Genomic DNA, 21,593 nt, shown 5'->3' on the forward strand with positions numbered 1-21,593 from the left:
GAACAAAAAAACAGGCCGGACTTGATTGAAGTCAAACGCAAGATGGCTTCCTTATAATCATGTATTTTTCCAGTTCTATTGGCATTAAGATCATGAGTATTGTAAAAGTACTTATATTTTTGATATAACAACTTGGCTTTTCAGTTACAATGATAGTTAATATATGTTTAATGTGCAGAACATGCTACTTGAAGTGACCTATGACGTGCCATTGAAAGTGAAAGGGTAATCTAAGCATGTGAATTTAAGCATTATGAATTAATACATTTAAAGTGTATATCAGTGCCCTTTTCTTCATTAAGCTCTCTCGACACACCTATTGTTTGCGGGACTGCTGCATGTATGTAACCAATGATGAATTTAAACTCTTAGTGTGTGATTTCCTGTAGAACATATTGAGGTTATGGGCTACGCTAAACACCTCCCGTCTTACAAATTTTGAAAGTATTTTTTAGAAGTGTAGTTTATACTTCTGTCGTTAGCAGGGTATCCACCGGCCATTGAACGAATATTTCACACTTTTATCACTGCCAATGTTGCGCTGTAAACCAATTTTCGGCAATCTAATGTAAAAGACTGCCTACAAATATTTGGAAAGTTTAAGAGAAAATATACAAATTCAATCTTCTAACACGATTTTTTGTTTTTAAATTCGGTAATTTGCTGGGAGACATCGTTAGATATAGGCCACTCTTAAACTGGAGTAATTTAAGCTTATTAATCGAATATGATTCTACTTACTGTTTTTTATACCTAACTTATTATGCTCACTTGTATGTAATTTCTATTTTATACATATTTCATTGTTATTGTCCATCCAAAGATGATTAAGAAATATGAATATTACTTAATGTCGCCTATCTTTCTTCAAATAGTGTTTATGTGCTATATTAATTTTAATTTTAATTTGTTTTCATAAGTTAACAATGATGCACATTGAAGGCAACATATAAGAAATTATTTTCCTACACAGTCAACGCTATATTCACGGTTTATTACACGCACATTTGTATGTAATGTATCCATGCGTTTTTTTCCTATCCCAAGATCATTAAGAATGGTGAATATTATTCATGCTTGTTTTCTGTGTTTCTTAAAATAATGTTATGTAGCATGTTAGTTTTTAATTTGTCGTTATTTACGTAAAAATGATGCGCCAAAAAATAAAAAATAATAATTTCGTGCTCCACATCCTATATTCACATTTGTTTTTCAGTGATTTATTAAAGAATGTACCGGTGTTTAAAAGACTAATTTGGAAACATGTTACGTAAATCATCCTTGTACCAAAAGAGAATGCTCCCTGGACAAAATTATCGTATTTTGCAGTGGTCGTCAGTACTTGCTGAAATGGGTAATAATATAATATAATTATGTTGTAAGTAGCAAGATCGATTATTCAATTGACAGGATATTTTATGAGTTCATGACTGAGATATCTATTGTTAATTGCTTTCATTTATGTCAGCAGGCCTTAACTGACGAGTATATAAGGACTGGCGCTCTTAGGGGTGGAGGTTGGGTTTCGGGACGGCTCACAAGCAACAAGTCATGCTAAGGGAAAATTTTAGAAGATGGATTGCACCTACCAAATTATGTCTTAAAATACTAAAAAGAGGAGATTTGTCTGCGTTTGTCGAATGCGCATCATTATATTTACGAAAAGGCACTTTTCAGTGCCAATAATTTATTTTGTGTGCACAAGGTTGGAATTTTGAAGTAAGAGGGAAAGGGTGCAATCCATGTTCTGGAGTTTATCCCCATTATTGGTGTTCTGGTTTGCAAACTACGTCGTCTTTTCATAGTTTTCATGCCATTAGTAAAATAAAACTAGAATATCATATCAATGGTTGTCAATGGTAGGCCTTCTCTTTATCTAGGCAAGGCAGTAAGGCCGTGAACAAGTGAGGTAGTGAAAATCTAGCCTATTCTTTGAGCACTTAGTGCGATATAGGTAATTGTGAGATTTAGGCGTAGGACTTATCAGTTGATTATCTTGTTATCTCATTTATCAGATATTCATATTATACGCTTGATGGATGAATGTGTGTTCGTCATTTTCTTAAACGTCAGCATTAGTTGTAGTAATGTGACTGAATAATTCTACAATGGAGTGGAGAAAGTATATAGGGTGATTTGTAATTATGTGCTATAAAGTATTGCAGAGTATTCTGTATTAAAAAATGAACAGTTTGTTATATAAACATATAGCCGTAGTGGCTTTATTTTCGAGATATGGCAACATTGTGGGGCGCGCAAGCTGGCGTTATGTCGAATCTTCTCATGCATTAGTCACTCAGACGACATTCTACACCACACCGCAAGTACAAGTGAAGAGAGAGAACTCTACAGTCAGTCAGCAGGTGCTGCTATACGCACTTTCTGCAGACTGAACTACCACACTATCGCTGGCAACACGGTTGAATGTGTGGCTACTTAAGTTGAAGCACCTGTGCATCACCATCGTGCAGTGAGACGTCATTTGAATGAATGGTATCCAGGCAGGTGGATTGGACACAACGGGCCTATTGCATGGCCGGTGCGATCGTCTGATCTCACTTCCTGTGACTTCTGGTTGTGGGGCCACACAAAGGGACTAGTTTACTCTCAATGACACACTACGAGAGACCATCTGTTGAATACAATTGTGGTTGCAGAAAATACAGTTCGGTGCATACCTAATATTGTTCAACGAGCAAGACATTCATGGCGGAGGAGGGCGGAATTGTGTTGTGAAGTGAATGGTGGACATTTCAAGCATCTCTGTGAACTTGGAATGTAAATGACCGCGTCAATAAACAGCACAATTTACATACCTCGGATCAATATTGGCAGCAAATAATGACCTAAGGAACGAGGTACAAAGAAGAATAAATCTGGCTAACAGTGCATATTATTCACTTTTACCAATTGTTAAAAATAAAATAATATCTAGAGAAATAACAATAAAGATTTACAAAACCCTAATAAGACCCATTAGAACATACGGTACAGAAACATGGGTTCTAAATAAAAATACTTGCAAACAACTAGCAATATTTGAGAGGAAAATCTTAAGAAGGATTTTCGGAGCAATTGAAACAGTGGATGGATGGAGAGCCAGATATAATAATGAGATATATAAACTGTACAAGGAATCGGATTTGGAGGCGCACATAACATGTCAAAGATTGAGATGGTTGGTTCACGTCACAAGGATGGAAACTACAGGGAAAGTGAAGGTTGTCTTCAATAACAACCCAGATGGAACCAGATTAAGAGGGAGACCGAGAACAAGATGGTGGAACTGTGTATGAGCGGATGTGAATAGATTAGGAATAAGGAATTGGAGGGAGTTGGCGATGGATAGAGAAGGATGGAAGAGAGCCATAGAGGAGGTTAAGGCCCACTTGAGCTGTAATACCAAATAAGAAGAAGAATAAGAATAAACAGCACTCTCAGAAAAGTAGCCTACCTGTTGTCTTTTTCTAATTGTTCCAATCATTTTCTCCATAATGAAGTGGATGCAACGATAAGTTTATATTATGACAAAATATGTTTCATTTTCAGTATAGAATACTTTGCCTACTTTATAGTACACAATTACGAATCACTCTGTATACATTGGAACCCACCGTACAGAATCAAGTCAGCAAACTTAATAGAAAGTTAAGAGTTACGTACCGGTACAGCATCCTGCTCAGTGCATTTGTTGGGCAAGAATGTGTGGAAGTTCTATGTTATATGTGTGTGTTTGAAATTAAGGTGAATTTTTATTACTGTACTGCCAGTATAGGAAATTAAAAACAAACACTGAAAATACCTTAGTTTTGTAGTGTGGAGTAGTAGAAACTCGATGTGATCACTGGGAGAGCTGTGGTCCCACCCAACCTGCCCTAAATAGGTCCCTTACTTATATAGAAAAATTGTCGTACTTGAAGGAAGAAGGCGGCGTTGTGACGTTATTTGAGGTGGAGTGGGAGAATGATTGCAGTGTCGCCAACTGTGGTAACCATTCGTATTATCTTACACACCTAACAAAACCTAATCTAACCTAACCTAACGTGCTACACACCTATTGTAACATTCCTAACGTTTAGCACACCTGTTGTGACGTTCTTCACAGTTTCATTTTGTTTACCGATATTGGCATCCCTGCTAAGCCTCTGCTGGAACTCAAGAGTCATCTAGTGGAAGTGAAGTGAAACTGCTACTCTGTTAATAACTTTTCCGAAGTTGTTTCTGTGTTATCTGCAAGGGTTATTGTGTCATTGTAGTGATAATTGCATTTATATTGTACAATAAAAATTGAAATGTGTCGTGGCTGAGATAAAAGTGTTCTAAATTGATTTCCAGCGCCACAATCCCGGTGATAAACGTGTGAATATTCACTAGGAGTCCGTTGGAAGTGGCAGTAGAGTAATAAAAATTGACCGAAATTAGAATTAGGTTTGTAGAGAATTGTGATCTATTAGAATTGCTTCTCAGATTTTCGTATTTTTCCTGGTTTATGTTTCAGTTTTTATTTTATTATGTAGAGCCTTCAACTAGATGTTCATCCGTAGTGTGCAGCTAGCTGGAAGCATACTATTTACTGGTAGAGTCAGATATTCATAGCTCCTTGAGTCAAGCACATAGATTGCTCATGCAAATTACAATACAAATTGTCATAGAAGATGTTGGAAATTTTGCCCTTGGGCCATCACACATTTCTCATGCTTTGTAAGAATATTTGCATTGACACACATTAGTTCTTCCCTTCTTCCTTTCTCTTCTTGTCTTTCAGTTCTTCCAACGTATGCAGGTTATTCCAATACATTTCAGTTTTTAAGTCCCCCCCCCCCCCCATATATATGTGAAACACATGGGGTAAGATCTGTTAATTACACTGGCCATATTCTCTTATTGATGACCCTATCTTCAAAAATTTCCGCAATTCTAACGAGAGTTGAACTGTATGTTGTTTTCTGTTAATTTTTTCATCATCATCATCCTGTCAAGTAGTCCTAAAAGAAATGTTGAGCATGAGAAGTTGATTTTCATGCCATATTTTCATTGGGCGTCCCAAAGAACATTTTCCATTTCGACGATATTTTAGTGTTGACTTAGGGAACCTGGTGAATCCATTCTCAAGACATGCTCCTTCCAGTTCTGCTAGTGTCTATAAATGTAATCTAGAACTATTGATATTTCAAGTTCTTGTAGCACATCTTCATTTTTCTTCTGGTCCCATTTGGTGTAGCCAGCTGTTCGGCACATGATTTCATCTCACATGCTTTTCGTCTGTTTTCGTCCCTTTTCCTGAGAGTCCATGCTTCTGTCCCATAACATAGGACTGATCTAGCCACTATTTTATGTAGATAAATATGGGTAGATTTTTGAACTAATGATGGTTTCAGAATTTGGTTAATGAAATCCATGAATTCCAAAATTCTATCTGGTATATCTAAATTTTCAAGAAAAGATAATTTATAACAGAAATAAGTAATCATGTTGAGCCATTCTAGTAGTTTATTATTTAGATAGTTTACTTATTGAAATCTTTTCTTTCTACTTACAGGTATGTGTGTTTGCCTACATTGTTGCACCACTTGCATTCGATTGTTTGGTAAAGTTGTTGTTTTCTAATGCTAGGCATTCGACAATAAAGTCATTTGACCTCTTGCACTCCAATATTTTTCAAATATATTGTCATGATCTGCCACTCACGCACAGATTTTGAGGTGCTCTGAATCCATTTCTTGATTTGATTGTTGGGTAAAGTAAATTCAACCATTTACAACTGTTCCAACAAGTAAAGACTAAAGGTAGATCCAACTTCGACACTCAGTTGCTCTTCTCATTATACAAAATGCTAAAGAGAAAATATTGTCAGTAAAGTTTTTGGAATTTGTATAATGTGACTTCAGCCATTGTTTGCGACGTATCACAGAGCTCACGACAAAAATATATTTAAAGCTTGATTAAAAGATGGCTCTCTGTCCGAATCACTCCCTCCTCTCTTCCCTCTCCTCTCCATCCGTTTCTTTTCTGTCTTCTGTCTTGTCTTATCTCTGTCAAGTGTTTTATTGTATATCATAGACAATCTTATCTTTTACATTCTAAATGTACTTAGTACTAGAAACAGTACTCCAATCTTTGATTTAATTCAACCAATTTGAAATATACGATATGTATGATAGTCACACACTCATAACATCCCTGAAAGATATTGCCACTGTATACACTTCCTGAACATCTGATGAACAACCTATCCCACCCCATCACATTTCATCCTAAAGCTAAGCTAATCTTTCCTCAAGATATAGAGTATCCTCTGTAAAACCATAGATTCTCTAACACTGCGACTTCTCTGCATTCAGGCATAAAAGTGCACTGTAGCTTTAATGACAGTAAAATCTCGAAATGATGGCCCCTTTTTTTTGTATGTATGTCTCATAGCAGTTCCTGTCTTGTGATATTGAAATTTCAACATAGATATTATCTTTCAATTTCCACTTGGATTGATGTACAGCCTTAGACACCAAAAATGTCTATCTCCTGTAGCGTGAATTTATCTAATTCATTACTAGGGAAGGGATGTTTCTTTAATAATAATAATAGTAGTAGTAATAATAATAATAATAATAATAATAATAATAATGGTTTTATTTTCCCTGGCAGAGTTAAGGCCATCAGGCCTTCTCTTCCACTCAAGCAGGATCAAATCACATAGGCCTACAGAAAAATACATACCATATACAAAATATTAACTTAAAAATAATAATAAACATAATTAAGTAAAAAAGAGAGATTGAATACATATACACAATCAGTATTAACTTTAAAATAACAATAATATATATATATATATATATATATATATATATATAATAAGCCATTTATAATTTGCAAATAATCACCTCTGATTTCAATATGGAAATCTCAAAAGAGAAGACAAAAGTCATGGCATTTTCGGGAGAGAACCCAATTCCAAGTAAGATCATGATAAATAATACTTTAATTGAACGTGTTAATTCATTTAACTATTTAGGTTATAACCTCTCTTACATCACTGATGAAGATATGTCAAACAAAATATCTAAATTTATAAAAATCACTGGCATCATTAACGCAGTCTTCAAATCCTCCCATGTTCAGAAACATACAAGGCTAATGGTATATAAAACACTAGCTTGACCGGTCCTCACTTACGGTAGCGAGGCATGGACAATCAGAAAAGCTGATGAGCAAAGGCTGACGACAGCTGAAATGAGGTTCATGCGACGAACAGTGGGATGCTCTTTGCTGGAACACCGTAAAAATGTGGACATATTGCAGGAACTAAAAATGGATCCTATAGTTAATTTTGTTCAACAATATCGACTTCAGTGGAAAAAACATGTTGAAAGGATGGATCGCACTAAATGGCCTAAACAGATTCTTACTTATGTACCAAGAGGAAAGAGGAAATTGGGAAGACCATGCAAGCGGTGGCATAAGACCGTAACAGATCCTGTAGGGTCTAATACGTGAGGGATATGATGATGATATATATAATAAAAAAAGAGACTGAATACATAATCACAAACAGGAAAGTACATTCTAGTATACAGTATTAACTTAAAAAAAAAAAAAAGAATTACTACATATGAATATAATCTCACAACTAAAGGAATAGTAGAATTAGTATGATCAGCACAGCACGGGTTACATTGAGACAATGACAATTACCTAGATATTAGTGTTAATGGAAAAAATAAAGTAATGACTGTATAAAATAATAATAATAATAATAATAATAATAATAATAATAAATGAAAGTTATACCTAAAAAAAACTAATTCTGTGCATTTAAAATATTTCTAAACAACCTAATTTTAAACAACTGAGAACTAAGACTACCCCTGATTTCCAGCGGCAGCGAATTCCATGAGCGGGCCATGGCTATTGAAAAAGAACTTGAATATATCTTTGTTATAGATTATTCATAACACTTCACCTATAAACAGATAAAAAAGCAACAAACAAACAAAACAAAGGAAAACAGCGGAGTTGTGCATAAGAAACTCCTTCACGTGTAAACCTAAGCTCTCAAGGAATCAGCTGAAATCTTCCTAAGGATGCAGCTGGTCTCACCCCCCCCCCCCCCCCCAATACTGTACATAGAACAGGCTGCTCAGAAGCCAATCATTATGTTACAGAGTTGAGAATTTCGGATTTTTGGTTTTACTAAATTCAGAAAAAAAGTTATTATTTTTATTTCTGTAACATCTTAGCCTACATAAAATACGAGTATACACACAAGAGTTTTTTTTTTTTGTCATCGATACACTTGACTATCCCACTGAAAATAATGGAAAATTTTCTTAATTGGTAGGTTTCTGAACATCGAATCTCCTTTTCTGCCAGTGCACTGAAGAATGAAGTCAATATTGCATTAAAATTTCCTTTAAATAATTCTCTCTCTCTCTCTCTCTCACCTCCAGCCTTCTCTCCGTGAAACCCTTGTCATATTATACTTATTTTTTGAATGTCCTAATACATGCTGCAGTAGCAACTGAATATTTATAGAGTTTGATATTATTCACGGTTTTGCTTATATATATATATATATATATATGTATATATATATATATATATATATGTATATATATATATATATATATATATATATATATGTATATATCCCCTGTAGTTACTGAGGGATTACTGTATTTGAAAACCATTATTCTACCTATCACATCGAATCGAAATACTAAAGACTTAGACCATTCATATTATCATGACATGATTCATGTTGCCAGTAATAAGAGAGATCTGAATTATTTGTGACACTAAATCCCATTTCACATGATGTTGGCTTTGGTAATAATGCTGATGCGTTTGATCAGGAAGATCAATCTTTCACTGATGGAGACAATCGCGGCTTCTGCCCAGTTATTGTGAATTCATACCATTCACTTATTGTGATTTTCAGCAAACGTTCCTCTTCTTTACAAATGAATTTTACCTTGGAGCGAGTAATCAAATTTTGTTCAATCTGCAGCTCTCCTTACCTACACCTATTGCATCATAATCTGTTTCTTTGATTATTACAGCAAAAAATATTTTATTTTGTGTATTAATATTTAGGAATTACTTGCATTGAATATCATACCAGGTGTCAAGCTGTTTCTTAAGAGAAAACAACTGTAAGAGTTTTTAGAATGTTTTATTTAAAAACTTATTTTATGGCTAACCTAAAATTTGTTTAAGATTACTGAAGTTACACAACATAAAGCACACAAATATTATTCTGCCAGAAATATATATTTTCACAAAGCAATATGCATAGTAGTCTGGCATAATTATTATTTATTTTACAATAAATTTACCTCAAAACTTCTTTGTTTTCCTAATATTGTCCTCATAAACTTCACAATTTTGCAGACAACTTTATGTGAAACGAATAATGATGTGTGCTTACCGGCTAGTGTGGTGGAGCCATCTATCAGTGCTAGTTGTGTAGCCTATGGGCTATTCCATATGAAATCGATCAGTAAAAAACCTCGCATTTTTTTAATACTCTAATTTTTTCCCTATTTATACAAGGTGCTGAGGAGAGTGCATTTTCAAAAATATACTATCGAAAGTCAAACTGTTTTTGTATTATTGAGCGACAAATTTAGCGTATTTTATAAAAACAAGCCTCCTTCAGCGCTCAGAACTCTGGAACCATTTACTGCAGAACATTGAACGGGAGCTCATTTTGAAGCTGACATTTAGTAGGTTATAATAAGAAGTAATACTTATTTTTATTGTATACAGAGAGACAGATAATCTGATTTTACTTACTTTTAGGCTTTTTGCCCATTTATAAAAATGTAAAAAATATTGAGAAAAAACCTTGCATTATTAAGAGGGATTCGGCATTGTTTGCTTAGTGGCTCGGCAATAAGTTTCGAGGGTATTAAATAAATTATTTCACACGCCTAGACTTGAACGGTGCAGTACCCCACGCACTGGCCGAGAGCTGAAGATAAGCGAGCATTGGGCGTCATTTTACTCCTGTGTTTATGAAAACTTGTGATAAAGCTAGCCCAGCCATGACTGCTAGACGACATATCACGTGTTTGTCTCGTGGCCTTGCTTGTCTCGACTACCTACAGTCAGCTGGTGAGTTCACGCGCGTACTATTTATTTTCTTTATTTGATATTTTCAAAACTTTCTTATCAACGGTGCACCAGTAAAAAATATGTGTTTATTTGTACTTTCAATGCGGAATCTAACTATATATTTTAAAAATATTTTTTCGTGGGCAAAGGCGTCTTAATGAGAAAAAATCTAAATTTCTCCATTTCCATAAAAAGTAAGAAAAACTGTTTACATGTCAATATAAACTTTAATTTCTCAGCATCAAAATAAACCATGATTTTGATCATTGGGTGAAAGGGTTTCGGAGCCACAACAGTTAAAAGTTGCTAATTTTATGAAAATACGATAAATTTAAATATTTTTAATTTAAACACTATGAAGTTCTGATGCCTCAAACTTTGCACAAAGCATTGTATCACAGTTCTCAACGGACAGAAAAAGTTTCATTGTATTTAGAAATTGTAAGGTCAATTTTCTCTATATTTCGATCGATTTGAGATGGAATAGCCCGTATGTACCTTTAAACACAGCGAGAAGAATGTTACTACAGTGCACTGATGGACATGAGTTTAACCTACTCCTGTAAAGCCTGTGAATTACAAATAAGGAAGTACTACATGCATTACGATATGGCTTTATTCCAGGTACTGAAGCAGGACAATGCAGACCATAAAGTGTGTAGTGGTGGGTGACGGTGCAGTTGGTAAAACCTGCCTGCTCATTTCCTACACAACAAACAAGTTCCCTTCGGAATATGTACCGACGGTAAGCCTGGAGATATCATTGTTATTGATACACAGCATATATTTTTTTTAATATAGCCTACTGTCAGTTTATATATATTTTATAGTATAAAATAATTGGAGTGATATTATTGATATTTAGTAATTGTATTCGACAGATATTAGAGAAAAAATAGGTACAGTACATCAGTTATTCGTAGATTTCAAAAAGGCATATGACTCTGTTAAGAGAGAAGTTTTATATGATATTCTTATAGAAATTGGTATTCCCTAGAAACTAATTCAATTAATTAAAATGTGTCTCAGTGAAATGTACAACAGAGTCTGTATAGGTCAGTTTCTGCCGGATGCTTTTCCAATTCACTGCGGGCTAAAGCAGGGAGATGCACTATCACCTTTACTTTTTAACTTTGCTCTAGAGTATGCCATTAGAAAAGTCCAGGATAACAGAGAGGGTTTGGAATTGAACGGGTTACATCAGCTGCTTGTCTATGTGAATGACATGAATATGTTGGGAGAAAATCCACAAACGATTAGGGAAAACACGGAAATTTTACTTGAAGCAAGTAAAGCGATATGTTTGGAAATAAATTCTGAAAAGGCAAAGTATATGATTATGTCTCATGACCAGAATATTATACAAAATAGAAATATAAAAATTGGAAATTTATCCTTCGAAGAGGTGGAAAAATTCAAATATCTTGGAGCAACAGTAACAAATATAAATGACACTTGGGAGAAAATTAAATGCAGAATAAATGTGGGGAATGTCTGTTATTATTCGGTTGAGAAGCTTTTGTCATCTAGTCTTTGCTGTGAAAAAATCTGAAAGTTAGAATTTATAAAACAGTTATATTACCAGTTGTTCTGTATTGTTGTGAAACTTGGACTGTCACTTTGAGAGAGAAACAGAGATAAAGGATATCTAAGAATAAGGGTCTTAGAAGAATATTTGAGACTAAGAGGGATGAAGTTACATGAGAATGGAGAAAGTTACACAACGCAGAATTGCACGCATTGTATTCTTCACCTGACATAATTAAGAACATTAAACCCAGACGTTTGAGATGGGCAGGGCATGTAGCACGTATGGGCAAATCCAGAAATGCATATAGAGTGTTAGTTGGGAGGCTGGAGGGAAAAAGGCCTTTGGGGAGGCCGAGATGTAGATAGTAGGATAACTTTAAAATGGATTTGAGGGAGGTGGGATATGGAGATAGAGACTGGATTAATCTTGCACAGGATAGGGACCGATGGCGGGCTTATTTTAGGGTGGCAATGAACCTGCGGGTTCCCTAAAAGCCATTTGTAAATAAGCATTTACAAATGAATTTGTCTTGGAAATACGAATTGACAATATTTTTACTTAGAAATGACTAGCCTAATTATTTGAAGTCATTGGGGAGAAATAATATAAAATAGATATTCTGTCAAAATTGATTGTAATAATTTTTTTGTCATTAAACATTTATATTCGATGTATAGATAGATAAAAAAGGTAATGTTTTGAAATGAAAGTTTACTCTTTAATCCAAAATTTGTTTTCAAACCCACTGAAGGCAATTAATTTTAAAGGATGAAACAATTATTGAAATAAATTCGGGGGTTCAGAGCTGTAAATTTACAGCAAGTAAAAGGAACTAAAAGAAACTTGTTTCTTATTGAGAGATTCATTGTCATTTGCTTTTGGGAGGCAGCATAATGAGGAGGGTGGGAAGGTCTCGATGTGAGTTACAAAAACATGCGTTTGAGTGAGATAGCACAACCTTTACAATGGTTGATAGTAAATTTCTATTTCTATTCTGTAAGTCATTTAAGAGTTAGAAAATAATAGTAATTTCTAAGCTTGAAAGTCATAGAATTGTGTGTTTATAGGTTTTCGACAACTATGCTGTTACTGTCATGATCGGTGGTGAGCCTTACACGCTGGGACTATTTGACACAGCTGGTAAGTAGCAAATTATATTCGGAGATTATTTTGTGAGGTATATTAGAATGACGAGAGTTTGGGTTTGAATTTAGTTCATGAAATAGCTTTTATGGAATTAGCCTACTTGTTGGTTCATTGAATCTGATATATCTTGAAATAATTTCAGCTGTTCTCAAGAAAACTGTGAACTGAAGAGCACTACAGAATTTTAAAAAGTACACGTTCATTTTTTAACCTTTGGCATCTTACTACAATGATACTTTACACAGCCCCAAGAAAATGCTACCGTTTATTGCATTTGCCTATAGATCATAACAAAAAATGCACCCAAATAACCGACCTATCACTTGCCTGCCTACATTCTACGAATATTGTAATAATTATCCTCTCAAATAAAATTTACGCACATCTTGAGGTAATGAAATAATGACAGAAGAGCAAAATTATTTTGTAAGACATCAAAAGATCCCAAAATTCAATTAGTTATTGATTCAATGATAGTAGCTGAAACAATTATCAAGGAAAGTCATTTGAAACGTCTTGACAAAACTGAATCCCCAAAATATTATTTTTAGTAAGTTGTTTCTCTTTATGTAAGTATATTTAATTTTCCAATTCTAAGTTTATACATACAGTACATACTTATTATATAGGCCTACTTTTTTTTTCAAAAGTAATAATTTTGACTTAATGTGTTTGGTTGTAAACTGACGATTTTTTTAAATAGTGGAGAACTTCAGAAATTGGTTGCAGATCTTGGGGATGCCATTGTGGCACATATTGAAAAGGTTTTAACATGATTACCATTTTCCCAAGTTTAAATATGGCAGACTTATTGTGTGGTTTTGTAGTAAATTTTGATGAAAACCGGAGTGACTTTTTTTTTTAAGACTCGTATACAGTGTGTTTTAAATATATATATATATATGTTTTTCAAGATGACTGCATTTGTCTCTCAACTTTGCATGCACCTCAGCATACTGGCTTGCTATTCTTTCCCTAGTTTATTTCAAAGAAACTATTCCGTAATTGCTGTGTTCTGTACAGGTATAGAGCAGTGTCTCCAAATATATTATAGTGACTACAAGTTAGATCTTTCCAGCTACTCATATTCTACAGATGTTCGAGAATTCGCGCACACGAACTACATAATCCATAATGTGAATCCTGGGTGAAATATGGAGAAGAAAATACTGGTGACGAGGTTTCATCTGAAAATCGTGATTGCAGCTCAAGCTATCAGTATGTTACTTTAAAGGGAGAGGATGGTATTTAAAAAAAATATATATCTATTTGGTGTAAAATATTAATTTTTTGTATATAGAGAGCTCATAGCTGTAGCAACTCAACCAAAAATAAATATTTTGAAAAAAAAATAATTATTTGGGGGCCCAGATTTCAAAAAAATATACGCAATGCAGGATTTTACTAAAACCGATATATCTGAACCATTTTTAAAGGTAGATTCATCCAGTTTTTTGCAATGTACTTGCAAAAGCATGCTCTAGAAACTGTCTGTAACAGAATTTTGATATTAGTCCCTACGTTTATAAAATAAACAATTAAAATTTAATAACACTTTTCTGAATTCCTTTCTTGCAAACAGACTTAGTTTTAAAATGAAATCAACTAACAAAATTCTGTTACAGAGAAAAGTTTCCTAATAGTCTAAAGAATGTGTGTTCTAAATTTCATGCATGTATCTTTAATAGTTCAGAAATTATATCCATTTTTGTCTGGAAATGTAGCAAAAAAAATTAAGTTACCGCAAACCGATAAAAGGGGTCAAGTGATTTAAAAATCCATAGCGCAGAAGAAAGTTTAAAAATGGCGTCTCAACAGCCGATAAGGGCACAAATACTCTCGAAATGTTATGCAATGCTTTCCACACATATCAAAGAGTATTGTAAAGAATTTTTTTGAAAATTCAATTTACCGGAAACAACAATAAAAGGGAGCGAGTGATTTAAAAATCCATAACACAGGAAGTTTAAAAATGGCGTCTCAATATTTGATAAGGACACAAATACCCACAAAATATTATGCTATGCATTCCACACATATCACAGAGTATTTTAAAGAATTTTTTTTTTTTTTTTAAATTTACTCATTTTTCACCAAAAAATACCATCCTCTCCCCTTAAAACTAAATGTCCATGGTTCAAATCACCTTTCTTGTGTTTCCTATTTTTATTTTATTTCCCTTTCTGCAATGTACGAATTATTTCTGTTACAACTTCATAATAAATTGTTTTTGTCATTTTTTGCTTGTCAGTTACAAAGACAAATATAGTAAACATTACATTACAGTACAGTAGACTACTAAGACATTCTGTGTTTTATATTGTTACCCATTTGTACAATTAGAAACTGGACGAAATCTTGTTACTAACATTTTAGTCTCTGTTTTCTTTGAGGATTCAGACAGTGTAGCCAATGTGCGCGAATTTCGGGACAACCTGTGTAAGTGCTTCTTCATTGAACAATTAAGTGTCTTGCCGAAATGTATGGAGAGTTCCCATTGATTGTGCCTTCATTTGAATGTATTCCACATTTATTTTCATGCTGTGTTGTTTGTTTGCAGGTCAGGAAGACTATGACCGGCTGCGTCCACTCAGTTATCCACAGACAGATGTTTTCCTTGTGTGTTTCTCTGTTGTATCGCCATCCTCTTTCGAGAACGTCAAAGAAAAGGTAATTGCTACTTGAACTTGAATTATGGTTCAGATATAAGTAACATCCTATACTGGTGGCAGATGCTGAATAGTACTGCAGTAGAAGGTGTTGTTGATTCAGTAATTCTGCTTCTTTCTCGTCCCTTTATGTGTTATTACTAGGGCTAGGATTTTGAGGACCTATAAATCATGAAAAAATGTCCTAAAAACAATGCATTTATGACCTAAAAATCTATCAAAAATGCCCTTAAAATGCCCTAAAAGTTGTTCTTACATAATTGGCTTAGTAGGAAAAGAGGTTTTGTACTACTTAATATTTAGACTAGTAGGCTAATTAAATTAAATTCTACGACTATTACCAACACTTAAGTTTATTTAATTTTACATAATTTTTTCTAAGTAGTACGCTTTAATTAATTATTTTACCTGATGTAGTTTCCATGTAGCTCACCACAAGGCCACTCTTATACGGAACTAGCAGGTATAGAGGAGTCTATGTTGAAGGGGTGGTTGGAGTGTACTACATTAAAATGGCAATATTTGTGTAGAAAAACGACTAAAATATTATACAAAATAATGGGTATTAGCCATAGGCACAGCTTGGTCAGGTAAGGTGCTTGCATGCCGATCCGGAGTTGCACTCGGTTGCGGGTTCGACTCCCGCTTGGGCTGATTACTTGGTTGGGTTTTTTCCGAGGTTTTTCCAAACTGTAAAACAAATGTCAGATAATCTATGGTGAATCCTCGGCCTCATCTCTTCAAATATCATATCGCTATCACCAATTCCATCGCCACTAAATAACCTCGTAGTTGATACAGCGTCGTTAAATAACCAAGTAAATAAATAATGGTTATTAATAGACAAAATATGTAGACAAATATCAAGGAAATAAACATTATTTTATATTAATAATGGGAATTTATGGCCAAAATTAAATGAAAATGCCTCAAAAATGTCCGAATAAAACAAAAGATGCTCTTATGAGTTGAAACAGGCAAAAAATGCAAAAAAAATGCCCTAAAAATGTTTCTTAAAACACTCAGTTTATCACATAACATATACATACTAAAGCAGCTATGTTTCTGGCTTACTAGAAAAAAGATGCAATTTCATCAAAATCCTAGCCCTAGTTATTACAGTGTCAGGATGTTCTCTGCACACTCCTTCAGTATTTTCATGTTCTTAGTGAGGGTTTATCCTGAAATGACAGCAACACCCTAACCTTAACCAAAAGCGCCCAATACATGCAAAGACTTCCTGGAGGTAAGTCTGCACAAACCTAAACCCATAGGCAAGTCTCCTTGTGTATGGGCGAAAAGTATCAAGGCTTTCGGCTTTGAGACAAGCCTCCAGACTTCTATGACTGCTTGAAATTTTCCGACTGTAGTGCTCTCCAAATTAAGTGACAAAAAAATTAAACATAGAAACAAATGATACTGCGATCATCTGGTCGAGATTTCATTGTTATATTTTGTAGGAACAAGTAGATAATATGCACGGTAGACCAAGGTCAGTAGTCGACGTTGCTTGCTGGCCATTAGTCACCGGACCATACCGAGCTATGTCAAACAAAAGACAATCGAAATGGTGGTAGTAAAATTCGCGACTATATTCTTAAATAGTTCACTCTGTTAATCAAATGCAAAGTTTATGCAGTACAACGGCGGTGTTTAGAATGTAACAAAAGAAAATGCTAATGTAATAAGATCTTAAAAAAGTAGTTATCACAACAAAATTAGGGGGGAAAAGGGTGTGTTTCAGGGATTATCATTCAAATGAAGGAAAGTAAATTTCTGGTGAATGTTCGCCAAAGCATTAAGTACGTAATTATGACTATGTTGCCGTTTTATTTGTGGTCTAGAGAAAATACCTAATCTTTTACGAAAAAAACTTTTAGTGGCCATGAAATTATTCACCGCTTTCATCATATTATTGTTTATCAATATTACGAAATAAGGACCATGACTGACAGGATCATCTTGGCTGTCTGCTCATACGCGGACTTTGATATTAAAAACCTAAACTAACCAAACCTAACCTTCGTATATGCAAGATGTGTGACTGGAGCAAGAAGGCATCTTCTTGATTTGATCTGGAATGTACACACGAAAACAAATTCAAGTAAGGATCACGCTGCCACTGCATGAGAGGTGCATGCATGCGCCACAGCAAAATTGTTTGTCGTGAACCCCTCATCTAAGCCACGTAATCTAGTCGCAATATTTACGCAAATACATCTGGTCACTAACATGGTGCTATCTCTCAGTAATGTTCAGAACGAAGGAGGTAGAGAGAGAAAAAAACAAATTTCTCCTAGCAATGCCACAGTCCAACGTCATGTGCTTATGTTGGCAACACTGTGTATTTAGTTCAATTTTGTAGTAACTGTAACGGCATGGTTCAAAGCTACCATAGCAAATTCTCCAGTTTAGCGCAGTTCTCTGTAGTGAAATGGCAACAAGCTATGAAAGTTCAGATTCAAAGAACTATTCTCATGCATTTTTCTTAGAATTTGTAGAGATATATAAATTTTTTCCATGCATATGGAAAATCAAACAAGCTATAATAACCTTCAGCGCTTCTACCACGTTGTCTTGGTGTTATTGGCTGACGTTTCAACCGCTGTGTTGTGGCCATCTTCAGAGCAGTTGTTGGATAAGGAAATAGTCTGCCAGTATATATATATATAGTAGTCTCGATGGGAGGGAGTACTTGCTGTGATAGGTCGTAGGTTCTCCTTCTGGCATCTGATTGGTCTGAAGGAGAACCTACGACCTATCACAGCAAGTACTCCCCCCCATCGAGACTACTATATATATATATATATGTACTGGCAGACTATTTCCTTATCCAACAACTGCTCTGAAGATGGCCACAACACAGCAGTCGAAACGTCAGCCAATAACACCAAGACAACGCGGTAGAAGCTCTGAAGCTTATCCACACACCATGTACACCAGCTGCGGAAGCCTACGCGAACACTTAAGCTATAATAACACTTATAAATTGAAATTATTGATATATTATTTAAAAATAATCCTAAGGAATCTCGAACAAATGAATGCAGAATCATGGAGGAATTACATTTCTCGAGTGATCGCATTTCTCCATGGGAAATTGTTTACTGCAACAATTTCTTGCAAACTATAAATATAGGAGGTAGGTCTGAGCATGTATGGACAATCATCCAATGCAGACATGCCTCCCTGAGGTAAGTTTGTACAGTTTGGTCAGTTTTAAGGTTTCTGGCTGTCAGTCTGTTCAGTATCTTTAACATGAAAGATGTTATCACAGTCTACTATATACAGTCACGAAGCTTTAGTTTTGAGGGTGCTAGAAACAATAGACTGTGACAGTACTATTTTGCATTGCCTGTAATGAGGCGATATTAGCGATCCTAATGGTGAGCAACTATCTAATGTTTGCATTTTTACTACGTATTGAGCTTCGCGACTGTATATACTAGACTGTGATAGGTCTAAAAATTTTAATCTTTACATGTTTATTTTTCCATGGTTGAGGTAAGAATACCGCCACAATTGAGGAGCTTATTTTCAAAACGACTTTTGTCCATTCCCATAACTTTATGGGAAATCACGAAAAACATTTTTACCACCTAGGCAAGAGACATTATGAAACCAAAGAGGTTGGGTGCATTTAGAATCAAATGAAAACATGTGACTCTTTGATTCCAAAGCTGGAACTAATATTTTGTCGTAATTTTCCTGTGGGCAAGAGTCAGTTTGATTCCAAGAGTCACTTTTAACGCAAGATTTTAGTGGTTTAGAGGGCGTTCTGAAGTCAAATCATGACAGTTGTATGTAGAGTTATATTTGAAGAATGCATGGACACAGGAACCTCATTTTTGTTAGCAGGTGGACAAGAGACATTTTGAAAATGAGCTCCTTAATTGTCCTCCACGTTAAGAAAAATCATTTGGAGCAATACTTGGTTGCCCTAAAAATTTTTGTCATTGAGCGCAATAAATTCTGAAGGTCTTGCTATAATAAGATGGAATGAATTCTGTAGTTCCTGGACCTTGCAGGGTTCAAATAATGTACACCTCTTTTGCACCACAAGAATATGGTACGGTACACTACTTTCTTTGGGCGTGTGATGATTTTTGAAATCTGGAGAGGTCCTCCAAAAATCCAGGAAGTGTGCTTCCATCGAGTGTATTATTATTATTATTATTATTATTATTATTATTATTATTCACTTCCTGCAACTCCATATGTCATCTCTAATAGCTTTCCACTGGACACGATTTTCTGCAGCTGCTTTCACTTCATTTCACGCTCTCCCATTTGAGTGTATTAGGAATTCCTCTATTGATTCTGTATATTTTCCACTGAGAAGTTCGATGCCTCAAGTGAACATTGTGTTCTTTGCTGAACATTCTGTGATTGTATGTATTATTTTAATGTACCGAAGTACATATGATATTTCCATGCAGATATTCTGCGTCATCATACGATGAAAGAGTATTGAACGGAGAAAAATTCTGGGATTTGAACCCGGGTTTTCAGCTCTACATGCTGATGCTTTATCCACTAATCCACACCGGATACCACCCCGGCGTCGGACAGAATTGTCTCTGATTAAGTTCCAACTCTTGGGTTCCCTCTAGTGGCCACCCTCTGCACTACGTCATAGATGTCTATGAACATAGGACCGAAGTCCACACGTGCTGAGGTGCACTCATTATGAGTGACTAGTTGGCCGGGATCCAACGGAATAAGCGCCGTCTTAAATCACGAAGTGATTTACGCATATCATATATATTATTTTAATGTACCGAAGTACATATGATACAGTATTTCCATGCAGATATTCCGCGTCATCATACGATGAAAGAGTAATGGAACGGAGGAAAATTCTCTCCGGCGCCGGGATTTGAACCCGGGTTTTCAGCTCTACGTGCTGATGCTTTATCCACTAAGCCACACCGGATACCACCCCGGCGTCGGACAGAATTGTCTCTGATTATGTTCCAACTCTTGGGTTCCCTCTAGTGGCTGCCCTCTGCACTACATCTTAGTGGATAAAGCATCAGCACGTAGAGCTGAAAACCCGGGTTCAAATCCCGGCACCAGAGAGAATTTTTCTCCGTTCCATTACTCCTTCATCGTATTCTGTGATTGTCTTTGTGACACTCTGCTCTCACAGGTTCCCTTTCTGCAACTACAGTCATCTTTTCATAGGTACTCTAATTCTCTTAACTTTACTTTTCCCCACTCACCTTCAGCTTTTCTTTTCCATGTTCTTTAAAGTCATTGTACCACCCTGCCTGGGATTTGAGCACTTCATTTCGTCAGAGCTTGTTCCAGGTATACGTCGGCTTAACAGAAAGAACAGTTCAGAGTTCTTGATGACATCACCAGCATAAAGTGCTCCTCAGTTGGTTCTCCAGATCAGAGAAAAAGAATTTGAAAATTGGTGTTACATTGCAACAAAAGGGTAAAGGAGTGATTCTTAACAAAGAGTTTCCCCCAGCAAACAGCTGGATAAGAAATCACAAAGGTCTAACCCTCTCGGAATGGATAGACGCCCTTAAAATGGTAGGCAATGTCACTCCGGTCCGAGCTGTACCGAGTAGAAGTCGGGATGGTACCCGCTGTAGGCGATGTCTCAGCGAGATTGAGACTCTTCCCCATATCCTTGGCTTCTGCCCCTACAGTGAGGACCTTCGCAACATCCGTCACCATGCTGGCCGAGGCACTGAAGGAAGTAGGGTTTACAGTCCATCAAGAGGTGCAGGGACTAGCCACACAAGGAAGTGTTCGGCGAATTGATATCATTGTCATTAAGAACAACTCGGCATACATTCTCGATCCCACCATCAGATTTGAGACACATGCAGATCAACCGCATGAGGTGGACAGTGAAAAGAAACGGATCTATGAACCAACAATCCTGTTCTATAAAGATAAATATAGCCTGTCCCACATTGATGTAATAGGTCTGATGGTGGGAGCACGAGGTACCATAACCTCCTTCTTTGCCAACAAATGTAAAAACCTGGGCCTAACACACAGCATTGTGAAGGAAATAGCCATTAGTGCCCTCAAAGGATCAGTTCAGATATTGAGAAATCACTTGTATGGGAGTGATAATGGAAATTTGAAGTTATCTTAACCGATGGCTG

The 21,593-nt window shown here is 35.6% G+C and overlaps 1 protein-coding gene across 3 annotated transcripts in view; it reads left to right on the plus strand.

The window, feature by feature from the left end:
* The window catches only part of Cdc42 (Cell division cycle 42), a 30,929-nt gene that overhangs the window by 276 nt on the left and 9,060 nt on the right, over positions 1-21,593 (plus strand). For all 3 annotated transcript variants that reach the window (XM_069836377.1, XM_069836378.1, XM_069836379.1), the window contains exons 2-4: positions 10,741-10,861; positions 12,715-12,787; positions 15,354-15,463. In XM_069836377.1, coding sequence (XP_069692478.1) covers positions 10,757-10,861; positions 12,715-12,787; positions 15,354-15,463 — 288 coding nt within the window. In that variant the 5' untranslated portion in view covers positions 10,741-10,756. The remainder of the gene's footprint in view (positions 1-10,740; positions 10,862-12,714; positions 12,788-15,353; positions 15,464-21,593) is intronic.

This window comes from Periplaneta americana, chromosome 9, assembly GCF_040183065.1.
Source record: "Periplaneta americana isolate PAMFEO1 chromosome 9, P.americana_PAMFEO1_priV1, whole genome shotgun sequence".
NCBI lineage: Eukaryota > Metazoa > Arthropoda > Insecta > Blattodea > Blattidae > Periplaneta > Periplaneta americana.